The 15,284-nt window shown below is 49.4% G+C and overlaps 1 protein-coding gene across 2 annotated transcripts in view; it reads right to left on the bottom strand.

Moving 5' to 3' along the window:
• Positions 1-4,491: 4,491 nt before the first annotated feature.
• Positions 4,492-15,284, bottom strand: part of LOC122366868 (plexin-B-like) — a 73,325-nt gene continuing 62,532 nt past the window's right edge. For both annotated transcript variants that reach the window (XM_043339517.1, XM_043339510.1), the window contains exons 12-16: positions 14,779-15,261; positions 7,266-7,325; positions 6,722-6,878; positions 6,384-6,560; positions 4,492-6,059 (exon numbers count right to left, since the gene is read on the bottom strand). In XM_043339517.1, coding sequence (XP_043195452.1) covers positions 5,251-6,059; positions 6,384-6,560; positions 6,722-6,878; positions 7,266-7,325; positions 14,779-15,261 — 1,686 coding nt within the window. In that variant the 3' untranslated portion in view covers positions 4,492-5,250. The remainder of the gene's footprint in view (positions 6,060-6,383; positions 6,561-6,721; positions 6,879-7,265; positions 7,326-14,778; positions 15,262-15,284) is intronic.

Genomic DNA, 15,284 nt, shown 5'->3' with positions numbered 1-15,284 from the left:
TTTAAAAGTACAATGACACGTCTTTATGAGTGAATTTCGGTTACTTTCCCAGATGTTGTCTCGGTACAGATACGAGTAAAAACTGTAATAGATGCGTCTCTTGCCTCTCCATTCAGCCTTCCTCTAAATAGTTTTTTTTCGTTTTCTTACAGACCAATGCAGGGCTGCTATACCAGGGCTTTCTCAGCACTGACAATATGTATAGGTATTCTAGACAGCGAATTTAACAAGGCAATATAATACGCCGATTTTTTTCATAAAATCAAGCGGACAGTTCGACCCCCTAAAGATGTGACTGTACGAGCCCACTTTGTCCTGGCACTAATTTCTTTGCATGATATGATATGAACACAGATGAAGCGAAGGTAGATGGCGCAGATAGAACCATTTTCTTTATTTGTTTGGACAAAATGTGCGATAAAGCATATGTCACACGACCCAACTACGCCATTGAATTTCTGTTAAATTTTATGACCTAACATGAGTTAGCTTTCAGCTTTGATCTCAAACATATCGAGCTCGGTACCCGCAGGTTATATTTACAATGTTTTAGCTATGCGTGGAATGTGGATATAATATAAATGAGCTCAGTGCGGCCTGTTTAACGACCGCCAGAGCCTGAAGCGTAGGCATGCCTAAATGTTAATAATTCTACTTTGATCTAGCCTGTAACGTCGTCAGTGACCTTGTGTTCAGCACAATAACGTTTCGTTCCTAATTGTTTTTCGGTGGCTTTCAAAGACAATGGGTGGAGACCTCCATTTCGCGTCTAGCTAGACGCGTCGTCTAAGTCTTAGACGCGTCTAGCTGGACGGTGGCTGCGTCTATCTGGCGACAGCTAACAGACGCGTCTTGCTTGGAACTCTCCGTCCGACAGTTAGACGCCAAGTTAGACGCCAAATTGGTCTGTTCAGTTAGACGCTAGTTGGACGCCGGTGGAAGTCTACACCCAATATCAATCATGGAAGTCGGACCAGTAATTTTGAACCCCGTCACTCGCTTTTTTTAATTTTGCATCCCCGCTAGCACAAGGCTATAGCTGGGCGTCGAAATTTACCCTAAGTCATGCACGGGTTAATTTGATATCACATTCGCACATGCGTTGATTTAACTTGGTCAGGAATGATAACGTTAATAATTTATGGCTTCTAGCGAAACATATCTCGTCTCTTACACATGTAAAAAGGAAATTGTAAAAAGTAAGTCGAACTTAATTTTTACTGAGCACGAGCGTGTATGGCAACGAGCATGCTCCGTAAGAAGCAGAAGCTATTGGAAGGTTTAAAGTACGATAACAAAGTTAGTTATTTCCGCATGAAAAGAAAGTAAATCTAAGAGATTGTTAAGGCTTGCATGCTTCAGCTGTGCATGTTATGTATCTGCATATTAAATCAACCACAATGTGTTCGTGATCTTCTGTTTCAAACGCCTAAATCTGTTATAAAGCTTTTACCGAAACGTAGGTACGATAATACCTCAGTTTTCGCACCGATATTTGTGCTTTACGGTCATTTCGTCCCATTTGTATAAAAACACAATACCCCACTTAAGGGTCACCAACCTGACCTGTGAAGTCACCTGCTGATTCAAAACCCTAAAATTCGGAAAAAGTAACATTGAATTTTTGGTACAACGCGGAAGGTAGCATGCTCGCTTTCAGATGTGTTTAACTTCTTATCTGGATGATCAAAGATAATTCTTAAAGGTACCTCATAAGGTGATTCAGATTTCAGCTGCATATGACTTTGAGCATAAAAGGTGTCAAAATAGTTCAGTGGTTTGACGGTAGGAATTCGACATTCCTCCCAGACCCGTTGTAAAATTTAAATTCCAGCAGCAAGTATCAACTAACGTGAACCAATAAACCTGTGCACGTGGCGAAACAGACACAGAATGCTCAGCCGCATCTCCTCGCCCGAACACCAAGCACCATCCTCCCCCCATCCCCCCACACACACATGGGTGGAAGCCCCGGTATCACTTTGAGCATCAGACGTCATTAGCTGCCGTTCGAAATCCGCAACGCTCTGATTTCGTGATGATACAGCTGGTTTTGGAATCGCTGGACATACTTAAAATTCGACACGGTGATTTGACGCGCACGCAGTCTCACATAGACGTGCAGATTGTGGATTCGACGGCTTGAGCAATGAGAATTGGAATTGTATGCAGATGGACTCTAAGCATTTCTTTAAAGATATTGCTAACCACAACAAATTAATGGTTACTGAAAGCTTTAGTTAAGTGCATTAGTTACGCTTTACTTCGTGCGTGACTTATGATCATCTTTGTGATCCGTCGACTCCTCTGGACTCGATGTAGGATGTAGAAGGTAGGTAACCAAATCTCCATATGGGCAGATGGCCATTTACCATTTGCCGGCGTCTGACATTCAAACGATCGGTGAACAGTAGCGGCGGAACACCTTCAATTAAGGGGGGGGGGGGGGGGGCACTGCCGACTTTTGGTCCCATTCTTTCCATGCAACGCCCATAGGGCTAATGGTTAAAATGCCAAAATCAAAGGGGGGCACGGTGCCCCGGTGCCCTCCCCGTTCCGCCGCCTATGTCGGTGAATGTTTCTAAAATTAGACAAATTAAAACGCTTTGCAATCGAACTTTTTTGAAAGGGTCTTTGTTCATTTCCTCAGTCTTTTCCGGTGACCGTCTCTTCCAGGTTCTCGTCTCCCCTTGTCTCTTTCAGCTCTGTATCCCACCCATTGTCTTTTCCAACCCTTTTCCACACCGATTGTGGTATCGAAACACGAGGTCGCACCACTCTGCACCTCGATAAGGCCCGTCTCCACTGTCAGTGTCGACGTGACTCCCCAGCCGCCCGACCTGTCCCCGGTGTGTCCCAAGCGTGCCCCGACCGCGGCCGGCTCCCAGGGCCCGCCAAGGCCGCGCCAGTCGCCGTTTTTGTTTGTCCGGGGACGCTTCCGCCGTCCAGTTTGTTATCAGCCCGTCAGATAGCGGAGAAAACAAAACCTCTCCGAGCTGTCAGTGGCTGTCAGTGGTCAGATGACACGTCTGCGGGCGACATGTCGGACGAATGGGGACGACAAAAACTGGACCCCGCCGCCGCCGCGGGCCGGGAGTTATTGTCGTACAGGATAAACGGTGGGAACGAGCCTATCATGACAGTGGTCAATATGCAGATTGGCAGATGGAATTAAGGCTTTCACAGGAGCTGACACTCAAACAGTAGATGAGCATTTCAAACATTGCGTTTTTGTGAGAGCAGCATCAAACATGTCACCAAAGGAAGACGTATCGGACAAGGAGCGCTCCCGAGTAAAGGGCGATCGAATTCCGTACAATGCCAAGCGCATTTGTGCTCGTAACATCCACCTGACATGCTAATCAATTGATCAAGACACCGCCGCCGCTTCAACTTTTTCCTGTCTGAAGTAGAAACCCTTGATCAAAGGTCAAGGTAACACATCAATTAAGACGGGATATGTCGTCATAGAGCTTTTGTGGTTGTTTTATCCCTAAGCAAAGCAATGTCCGACGTCTGTGCCGTTCAGACTTGGACGGGTGTCGGGTGAACTGTGTAGGTAATTCGTGAGGTGCCCGTCTTTGTCCTCGTTTATTCATTTACACATACGTGCTGCAGGCATGTGACATTTCGCACGTCCAGTTGGGTTGGATGTATTCATAAATGATTTCGCATGGCACCGCACACACCTTACACTTAGTCCTCCATGTCACGCCGGGCCTTTTTACCAACCGCACATTTACCAGCTGGGTTCCGTGATGGGTGGCGTTGGGGGCGGAGCCTACGCCACCGGGCACGGCTTAATTGGACGAGGGCCTTATCAAGATCGGATTGCACCCATAATGGCGTGAATAGAGGAAATCCGGCAGGTGGCCGCCGGCGGCGGTGCTGCCGCGGTGCGGCGGCGGTGCGAACTGGCGGCTGGGCCGGACAGCAACACTCGTTGTAGAACTTGTAGTTGTAGTTGGCGGCGTGGCGGCTGGAACTTGCGGCCGGGTCGGACAGCAACACGGGGAGTCGACGGCGGCAGCTAATCCGGCCGTATCTGTCGCCGCTGCGCCGATCCGGGACGGATGGAGCGCCGCGGCCGGGACCGCCCTGCTGATCGGTGGACCCGTGTCGCCGTAAATAGCGCCTGTGCTGTGAACAGACCACCTCGCGGGCGGCCGGCGGCACGGGCAGGCGGACTGCCGTCCCTGTCGAGTCGGAGAGTCTGAATGGCTGCACAGGGGATAGAGCAGCTTCGGCAGATGTGGAAATGTACGACCTCGTGAGCCCGGTTTTGGGGTTTACGTGATATGCTTTTGTGTAAGTCGAGACTCGGGATTGGTTCGCCATTCAAAGCTCAACCTTTTAGCTTGACCAATGATGGCGCTGCCTCATCGCTAAGGAGCTCAAGCAAAGCCCTAAGTACGGTGCATAAATTAATCCGTTAAAAGCATTCTTAAACCATGCGGCCGTGGCTACCTCCATTGCTCCTCAGAGTCGCTGTGTTACGCATCAAGTTTATTTACATTTTATAAATATCATTTTGTACAAAATCAATGCACAGTACGAGAAAACATTGCAGCATATAACCAACCTATCAGTCCTGCACGGCTTACAAAATATAAAATGCCTAGACTTAAGTACACGAGTGATGGGCGCCAACACACAGGATAAGGACTAGTTGCGCCAGCGGCCGCCACACTCGGCCGTGCCCACACAGCTGAGAACGTCAACAGCGCGTCACAATCGCCTCTACGGACGGCGCGCGCCACCGCCCGGCGGGCTCTCACCACAGTCAGCGCGGCGTCCCGGAGCGGATATATCACTAGCAGTCTAGCACGCCCTCTCTGCGCCCTGCGAGACACGCCGCTCTGCGTATTTGGCATTGCAGTTGGCAAGAGACACAAGACACGGACGACAGAGGAACACTTGCTGCTCACACACAGACACACAGCCGAGACGCCGTAGCGTCCGGCAATCAAATATATCACAGCTTATAAAATCTGTACACGTTCATTTTGGCGATTTCTGCAACTGGAATGGCCCCAGGCGGTGCCAGTGTGCTCGTCTACCGGCACACAGGCACTACGAGAGACGCCGCGAGGACAGAACACGCGTGTCCCGGTCGGACACTGGACTAAATCAGACACTGGACTGAGGGGCGGCTGCCGCCCGGGACCGGCCGCCGGTACAGAGACGGTCCGGCCATCCCCATCACGGAGAGGGCCGCCTGTGACCGCACCCCACCGCTCACAGCCCGGGCTAGCACATGGACGTCTCCTCGCCCTCCATCGTACTCTGAACGTTCTCCAGTTTATGCGGCAGATGGAGGCGGCGACAGTGCTCGTCAGAGTCCAGCGCCTTCATCACATCATCCCGGTACTTGGTGACGTAGATGTAGAGCTCCTTGAGCGCGGCGATGACGTCGAACTGCCCGCCGTGTACCATAGAGAGCCTCTGCATGTGTGAGTTGAGCTCCTGGTCGGTCACCGTCGGCAGGTCGTTGATGTCGCGGTAGAACCTCTCGACCTGAGACCGGTAGTGCGGCAGGTCCTTGGCGAAGAGAAGCTTGTTGGACGGTGAGTCCTTGCCGAGCCGGTGCTCGGACGTCGAACACGCGTCCATGAAGGTCTGCGCGATCACCGTCAGACTCGAGTCGACCGTCACCGACTTGTCGATGTCAAACAGGAAGTCGGGGTTCTTGATGAAGTTGACCCAGAATCGCAGCGGCAGCGAATTCGACTTCCACGCATACACCACCTCATCGGTGTTGGGCACGGCGTGTATGCGCGCGGCCTCGTCAAACAGATCGAACAGCCATTTGATGGCCGGTGGCAGCGTCTCGCCTGCGTTTAGAATCGTCGCTAGGAGATCGTCGACGAACTTCTGGATGGTCCCTTTGGTGGAGAGCAGTCGGGTGAGGAAAATCTCCGGGATGGCCTTGTGCGACCGCTCGCTGCGCTGGCTAGCGTACTCGCAGGCCGGCTTCACCAGGTGGAAGGCGTTCACCTTTCGAATGGTGCCGTTCTGGGAGGGCGACAGCGATGTTGGTATCGAGTATACACTCGTGTCTGAAACAGAAGAGATGAGAGCGTCAGACGGAGGGGTCTTTCATGCCAGTCTTGGCAGAAAAAAGCTTGGTTATTTGACAAAACCAAAAACACGTCGCGCCTTAAAGAGTCAAAGTCACCAGCGCGACGAGCCATTTAGGACGACACGCTGAGGTTATTCTGAGGTATGTAAATAACCTTGTAATACGTTCAGTACAAAACGGCCAGGGAACAGGTTCGCTCTGCGGCCGGTGCCGACACTGGGATCACGTCAGGGCGACGTGTCGCCTGTCGCGGCGACTCAGCGCGGACACGGCACGGGTGACGTCATCACCGCGGACTCACAGGGACTGCGGGCGGTCGGCGACACCTCGGCGCCCTGACGCGGCACCAGAGACATCACAGCTGAGTCCTTGACGCCATAATGCGCCAGTGTGTTGATGCGCCGCCATCCGTCCACCATTTTACTCGTGAGATCCTCATCGGCCAGGGTGAGGTGGCCGCCGCGACCGTGGCGCCACTCTGCGGACAAAGCGGGAAGGTCAGTTTCCAGCCGGCTCATCGGGACACGCCCGGCTGATAACGTCGCTCAACTCAGCCGGCGTCTAATATGGACAAGGCTCTGATCAAACATGCAGGAGGGCCGCTGCCGGCGCCCGTGGCCGGCGCGTGCTGGCACTCACCGAGGTCCACCTCGTGAATGGACGGCCGCAGCGAGTGCGGCGTGTTCTTGTACAGGGCGTCCAGGATCTTGGATTTGACCTGGCTGATGGTGTCGCAGTCGAGCACGCGACACTGGATCTTCTCCTCCATTAGCTCTTCAGAGGCGATCTGCAGAGTCTGAGGGGTAGAGGGACAGATCAGAGATGTTATCAGGCAGATCAGACGGAGCAGCGGACAGGTTAGAGAGGTCAGTGAGCAGGTCAGAGAGGTCATTTTGAGGTCGCGTTGGTCACCCAGCAGGTCAGAGAGACCATTGGGCAAGTCGAGGAGGTCAGTAGAAAGCTCGGAATGGTCGGCAGGCGCCGGAAAAGGTTCACCGATTGCACAAACTCGATTAAAACGACTGCGCTTTTATTTTCTAGCGGTTCTTTTGAAGCGGTCTTGTCATAAGACCCGTCATGAAATAACGGCTTTCAGGAATGCTGAACAAACTAATCCATCGATCATCCTAAAAATATTATGTAAGAGTGCACATGCATCATAGTTGAACACGACAAATCTTACCTGATACGTCTGGTAGGGTATTTTTTCGTAGTGTGGGTCCTCTTGGACGAGGTGTATCGTCTGGAAAGACAAAACCACGCTCGTTAATTAATTGGGTCGTAAATCTCTCCATTTTAATTGCGGACAGTAGGACGCGTACTTTTTCTGCCTGCATGCTGGTTGGCTACTAAATGATGCCAGCCGGCATTCTCATTCTCCAGCGCTGTGACAACTCAAGGCTGGGTGCGACTCTTGCGTGATGTTCACGAAATGCCGCCGCGCCGACAAATCCCCGCAGGAATGTATGTCCCAGATTGGTTAAAAGAACTCTATCGAACGGCTCGGCTCGGACATGGCGGGTCGTGTTGTCAGTGGGGTCTGTGGGTCCGTACAATGTATTGGCAGAGCGGGGACAGGGGCGATACACTACACAGGCACCGGAACGGTACAGGACAGGACAAGGCTGCCGACTGGGCTGAGCTAGTCGGCTGGACACTGCCAGCTCCCGCAGGGCTCACCCCCTCCACCCCCACCCCCCAGTCCCACGAGCAGCCGCTCCACAGTGGCAACCGAATACCGCTGTTCCGATCGTGTGATTACGGATTATCCCGTCAAAAGTGGCCGTATCTCCTCCGTCAGACAGGAGGAAGCAGGTAAAAACGGCAGGATAAAGGGGCGGGGAACACGGCGACACACGCAATTTCCTCCGGAATGACCGGAGATTTCGGTAAGCTAGGAACCCCGGGGCGTCAGACATATGTTAAAACTGTACTTTATGACTGAGATTTCCCTTGTTCTCCTGCACAGACGGTTTAACCGGACCAGAACACAGAGAGAACGACACAGTTCATCCGCCCATTCCGAGGCCATCCGAACAGCGAGAGATTAAGCCGTTTTAGTCGTTCGTCCGCTACAAGACTGCACCAACTGGGGCTATTTCAGCAGTGTTGCCATAGCAAGGTATTAGAGACATTTTTACTGTCGGTCCAGGACGTGACTTGGAGTTTCTTTATTTAGTTTTTCATTGCATTTTTTTTTCTGCTCTGGTGCTACAGGGACGATATTAGTCCAACTCTTTATAGATACCGACACGCTTTTATAAAGCAGTTCTGCCCAGTCAGCTGCTGAAGGTCGCTTGTGAATGGAACGTTCACTAGTGACCAGGGCCTCGTCTAAGGAATTTTCACTGGGGGGCCAGAGCCTGAAGGAGCCAAACCTAGGGTACCCCCAAATCCTGTTTTCTCACCGGATTTAGACCACTTAAGGCCTGGCTACACTATGCGTTTTCTGCGTGCGTTTTTTGCGGGTTTGCGTTTTTTGCCTAATATCCTTCTAGAAAAAAGTAAAAAATAATATAATTTTTACATTAGTTATATGCAGAAGTTAATATAACTCTTATATTAACAACAATTGAATATAAAAAACATCACAAAAGCGTAATATCGTTTATTTTTCTAGAACGATATTACGCAAAACCCGCAAACACGCAAAAAACGCACGCAGAAAACGCACAGTGTAGCCAGGCCTTTATTTTTCATCACAGCCCTGACACCATGATTTTTTTTTTTTTGAAACTAAAGAAAAAATAATAGGCCATCCGACCCATGCTTTTATATTAGTTTGAAGCCTCCTCACATTGCCCCACCAGGGCCCGATTTCACCAAGTGAATATATTCCATTACGGCGGCGTACATATTCACTTTTGGCATATTATGACATATTCAGTTTCACCAAACTCCGTACAGGGATACTTATTCAAGACAAAGACAAAGTATGACTGCAGAAGTCCGTCGTTTTTTGGCATACTATTACGTTTGAGGTACTTCTGGTCAGACTTGTGACAGCTCAAGAAAAAAGTGAGCTCGCTCAGCTCAACTCCGTTTTATCCGCTCCCGCTCAGCTCCCGCTCAGTTTAACACGGCTCAGCTCAGCTCACGCTCCGCTCAAACCGGCTGTGCTCCGCTCACGCTCAGCTCAGCTCAGCTCAGTTTCCGCTCAGCTCAGCTCAGCTCAGTTTCCGCTCAGCTTAGCTCAGCTCAGTTTCCGCTCAGCTCAGCTCAGCTCAGCTTCCGCTCAGCTCAGCTCAGCTCAGTTTCCGCTCAGCTCAGCTCAGCTCAGTTTCCGCTCAGCTCAGTTTCCGCTCAGCTCAGCTCAGTTTCCGCTCAGCTCAGCTCAGTTTCCGCTCAGCTCAGCTCAGTTTCCGCTCAGCTCAGCTCAGCTCAGTTCCCGTTCAGCTCAGCTCAGTTTCCGCTCAATTCAGCTTAGCTCAGTTTCCGCTCAGTTAAATTCACGCTTAGATCGCTCAGTCGTTCTTTTTAAATCGGACATGCTTAACCCTCGCCCGTATAGGGGGGGGGGGGTCGAACGGACCCCCCTCTGTTTTTCGCGAATAACTCGCGTAAAAAGCGGCCGATCGCGACGAAACTTTCAGTACCCTCGCGATAATCAATTTTACACCTATCCTGAAAATTTCATGACCCTGACCCTAATGACCTTTGACCTGTGACCTACTTTTCGAGACCATGTTTGGCCGGAATCGCGATTCGGCGTATGTCGGCTCGCATTAGCCGCGCGTTAGCAGTCTTTTTGTGGTTTCAAGTGTTCAAACATGGCATATGATGTTGCTCCCATGCATTAGGGTGGGTGTCAAGGTCACCGGAAGGTCAGGTCAGGTCATTGACCTTTGATGACCTCGGTTCACTTTTTCGAGTTTTACATGTTTCTAGGCTAGTTTTTGGAGCTGAATTCGAATTTAGCAACCATTTGAACATTTACGAAGCAGTTTTGGTGCCTTCGTAACATGTTACGAAGCTGTCAGAGGCTACTACGAATACCCGGCAAAATCCTTACTGGTTGACCTGACCTGACCCGACCTGGCCTCAATGCATAAAGACATCATCAGTGATCATAACTAACATGATATTCGTGATCAGCACCCCGAAAAACCCCATAGCAGCCACGTTTTACGACGTTCTAACAGGTCCCGATTTTCCCGACTTTTGGGTCATTGACCTGACCTGGAAGGTCAACCGATAACCTAGGACCTTAAAATTGGGTATCATCGGCTTCCTCTCGTCGCGGGCAGCACGCTCGTTTTTTCCGCGAAGCTCTAGCTCGATCAGGGACGAAACGGCAAGGGGGGGTCCAACGGACCCCCGCCCCCTTATACGTTCGCGGCTGGAAAAACACCAATACGGGCGAGGGTTAAAAAACAGACCAACTCTTGGCGCATAAGTAAGTCTCCTCTAACAAGGAGCGAGGCAACTTACACAATGGGCAAAAGAGATAAGCTCATTAAGACCTTGAGACTTTGCGAGTCGTGCGTCTACTTGGACTCAGACTATAGTTACATGAAATGGACTGTTCTTGGCAGTGTTATCACATGTTATCAGAGTGTGCACCCGCGATGTTAACATAACATATAAGTTCAAAATATACGAACGAAAAAAGTCTGGACGAAAAAGTTTACAGACGAAAAAATGTACAGACGAAAAAATGCCAGACGAAGAAAAGTCGGACGAAAATCTGCTAGACGAAAAAAACGCCATGGAATCATCTCAACTAGGCGGTGTTTCACGGCCGAGAGCAGCACGCCCACGCCGCCATCCGCTCTTGGCACCCTGCCAGGAGCTGACGTTACATTTTGGGGTAGTGTTGGAACTTGGAGATAAGAGTTTGTTTATATCTCCATGGAAACCCCATTTGACACGTGTGATAGCAGCGTGCTGTTATCAGTGAAACCTTGAGTGAAACCAAACACCACCCTGATCTCAACCAAGGCAATGTCAACACAATTAGAATTCATAGTCGGCGTGTGAATAAGGGAGCTTTTCCCATATTATGGACATCAGAAGGTGAGAGTTCCAGTTAGCGCCTCTGCCCCACCCCACTTTCAATAGGATATGGTTGCTTAGCCCACATTCAACCAACGAAGAGGAACATTTGCTAATTCCTAATTGTAAATATTTTATGCAGAGGTAAGAACCCTTATCGATAAAATCAATTTAAATAACTGCTTAAATAACAAAGTGAAGAATGCTGAATTGTACATTGCGGAGCAGAGTGTCAAGGCGAAGCATCAAAGCCTGACAGTAGGTATTCATCTTGCAGTCAGACTTGAAACTTGAGACTGGCTGTATTAGCCTGTAAATTGGCCAAGACCCTGGTCTTCCAATTTCCATGCAACATGGATGAAATAAATTAAGCTTGATTAGTGATTAATATTGATTTCTTTAGAGTTTTGATATTTTTAAGTGTGATCACGAAGGCAGTGTAATTGCTCACTCCATAGCTAGCTCATAGCTGAAGCATCAAATCCTGAGTTAATTTCCAAGCATGAACTGAAAAGAATTAGAACTGGATCAGCTCAGCTCAGCTAAATCAGCTCAGCTCAATCAGCTCAGCTCAGCTCAGCTCAGCTCAGCTCAGCTCAATCAGCTCAGCTCAGCTCAGCTCAGCTCAATCAGCTCAGCTCAGCTCAATCAGCTCAGCTCAGCTCAGCTCAGCTCAGCTCAGCTCGCTCAGCTCAATCAGCTCAGCTCAGCTCGCTCAGCTCAGCTCAGCTCAGCTCAGCTCAGCTCAAGCTCATTCAGCTCAGCTCAGCTCAAGCTCATTCAGCTCAGCTCAGACAGCAGCTCAGCTCAATGCATTACAGAGCCGGCTCAGCTCACAGCTCAACAATTTGGCAAAATGTTGAGCCGGCTCATGAGCTGAGCTGATTTTTGAGCCGGCTCAACTGAGCTGATCACAAGTCTGCTTCTGGTACGCCGATCTGCTTTTTCAACAGCTGTTTGCCGAGTTTGCTGGCATTGAAAGTATGCTACTTTTTGTGGCATACTTTGAGAAACAGCTTGGCATACATCAATTTTTTGTATGATAATGTTACAAATTTAATGACTTTATCGATGCAACGTATGATAAAAACATGCCACTGGCTACGCAAAAAGTTTTAGAGGTCATAATGGTTATTTCTTGCTGGATATATACCTAGGGTATCGTGTGTCAGGGCTTATATTGAAATTAAACCCCAGAACAGCTATTTTTATATAAGGCTTATCTCATCGTGGCATCACTGCGATTAAAATCACCCCATCATGCAGAAACACAACAGGGAATTCCCTTTTTCATTCGCATTCCCGATTACATTATTGAGTTTTCCACTTCCAAAAAAAAAAAAAAACGACAGTTCACATTGTATTTTGATAACACAAAAGGCCAAAAGCGTTTCAAATCTTTCTCACCGTGATTATTACACCGTGCTCTTTATACAGCGTTTTACCGAAGAGAAAGTAAATAGCTAGCGAGGGCGAGAGGAAGAACTGAAGTCCAGTCTAGCAACGCCTTGATTGACATGCCCAGCATGTTGCATCACAAGTCACAACGCTTCATTACATTCGTTTTCATCGCCCACTTTTACTATTTCTTTGCAGTATCCATATGCTGTCCAATGTCCATATTTCTCTTGTGTTGTGGCCAAATGATTCAGTTTATCACCGGCTTCCCGCTTCCGTTTAGGTTTAGAGAATGATTCCGAAATATTCTCCATATTTGAAGTCGTCGGTAGACCCTTCGATTATTTAAAAACTTGATTCAGGTAATATTTCAGATAACTTGTCGGCTAGTCGGCCGTGCTCCTTGCTACCATCAGTGATCGGTAGTTAGATATAAGATAGGTGCCTCAAGTAATGCCATTTCTTGTTCGACTTTATTTATATTTGCTTTGAACCACTCCAGAATTGCGTAGAAGTTGTGAACAAATATTGAAGCACTATCTTATGAGAAGTAACTTGGAAGAAAAAATTAATATCAATTCAAAATCCAATAAAACCCACACACGCCAGTAACGTCAACTGTGCTGCGCGGCTTGCTGCCGATTGTTTACATTTTTGGCTTTGGAATGTCATGCTCCCAGCAAAAATCAAGAGCATTATTAGCAATATTTGTTTAGGTACTTCCTCTTGTATGATCAGCAAATTTAATTCTTATTAGCGTAGCTAGAAATTTTTTTCCATAATATTGTATATCTGAGCATTTAAGCTCGTCGACTTTAAATACGGAAAAATATAGTGACTGCATGTCCCCGACAAGAAAAGATATATGCATGCGCGCCGGTGGCTCTCAAAGTACGTAAAGCGGGCGTACTGAATATATTCCTGTGGCGAAACCGAATAGTATTATCGTCGTACTTTGTCGGTGTACTTTTCCAAAGTACACCAAGAATATATTCACTTGGTGAAATCGGGCCCAGACAGTAATAATCACACTTATCGGTGAGACAGACCACCAATCTGCGCCTACGTACGAACACCACGGGATCCTGCTTCATTACAATTAGAAGCAGCCCGTAACCAGTCGAAGTCAGTGAGGGGACCGGCCGTGCGCGGCCATGTGCATACGTAAAACTTTGGGCTCTAAATTCTACCATAGATCAGGAATTGCGCGGTCGGAGGATAGAGGGCAGGGCCAACGCAACAAGCTCTGCTTAGCGGGGGCTCTGTCCTTGTGAATCCTTCCATTCAAAAGATTCGTACTAAATTTATAAAAAAAAGAATATCCGAGACACGGAATTGGGCGCCTGAAAAGACGACATGTAACATATTGCTGAGCGACAAAAATGGTTAAGGTCAGGTAAACAAAATAAACAATTGATAACAGGCCTAAGTAATCGGGTAGGTACCAATGTGCTCACATTGCATCCATGTTTCGTTTACACATTTGCTTTTATGTGCACTGACACCTTGAACTAAAAATTCGTTTGCCTTTTGGCTATTGCCGGCCCCCCCAGTAGTGACTTTTTGCCCTGACTGGGGGGGCCAGGCCGATGACTGCGGGGGTTTGGCCCCCCCAGTTAACATGTTAGACGAGGCCTTGCTAGTGACGACATTGAGTTAAGGGCTGAAGAGAAAAGCAACGTGACTTGGTGAACATTAAAAACCCAGTGCTTCAGACCAAATCGACCAACTAATCTAATCTCACTGGGCGTGACACTTGTAAAGGGACTTGTCAATGCGCAAAGACGCGTTGCAATGTGAAATATGCAGCGCCGTCGCCGGGGAAGCGGGAAGACGTGACGCTCATACGGCGCGTGCAGAGCCGAGCGGTGATGAAGAGCGAGAGGGGAGACAGAGGCGCGGAAGGACGCGCTACCCGTCAGCCCCTGCAGACGGCGCACGGAGGCACAAAGGACGCACAATGCACGCTACTGCAGTGAGCAGCGTGCGGTAAACAGCTATCATTACATCAGCGAGGGTTGGCAATACAAAGCCCGCGCAGGCATGTGGTATGTAAACGCTCTGTGAACGTAGGCACACCCATTATCCACAAGTGTGTACACACACGAACTGATAATCCGACGGGAAAACAAACCACTCGAAGGAGTCGGACTTGATAACTGATTCATATCACACCCAAGTGGCAGTCAAGTCAGCTGATCAAACACCGAACGCTAGCCCGTCCCCTCACCCTACCTTTGTCACCCTACATTGACCCGGTCTTCCCGGTTCCCCTACTCCCCACTCGTTCCGTTCGTACTCACCACAATGCTGTGTGGGATCTGCTCTCGCAGCAGGCGCTCCTCCGACAGCGAGTAGCGCGCGTCGTGCGTCAGGGCGTCCACGGGCCCCTTCTCCACCTGGTGTTTGATGGCGGCCGTCAGCAGGAACAGACTGGCGGCAGACTCACTGCGCAGGTGGTCGTACAGACAGAGCGCCATCCAGTTGGTGAGGAACTTCTCTACCACGCTCTCAGTGCGGCGCAGCATAAGCTGCGGGTACTTGGAGTTGATGGACTTGTCGATGAGCCTCAGCAGCAGGAGGCGAAGGATCTCCGTGGCGTACTCCATCTGGGACATCAGGATGACCATGAGCAGGGAGGCCACGTTGACCTTGTCACGGATGCTGAAGGACTTCTGAGACTCGAGAACCTCGATGAAGGTAAGCAGGAAGTAGCGGTTGTTGATGAGCTGCTCGAACTGCTGCATGGCCGTGTCGAAGTTGGTGCGCGTGCCGTTCAGTCGCAGCTGCCGGGGAGGGGAGTGGCTGT

This window comes from Amphibalanus amphitrite, unplaced genomic scaffold (genome assembly GCF_019059575.1).
Source record: "Amphibalanus amphitrite isolate SeventyFive unplaced genomic scaffold, NRLGWU_Aamphi_draft 000030F_arrow, whole genome shotgun sequence".
Lineage (NCBI taxonomy): Eukaryota > Metazoa > Arthropoda > Thecostraca > Balanomorpha > Balanidae > Amphibalanus > Amphibalanus amphitrite.
This window is presented reverse-complemented; position numbering and strand designations above follow the sequence as displayed.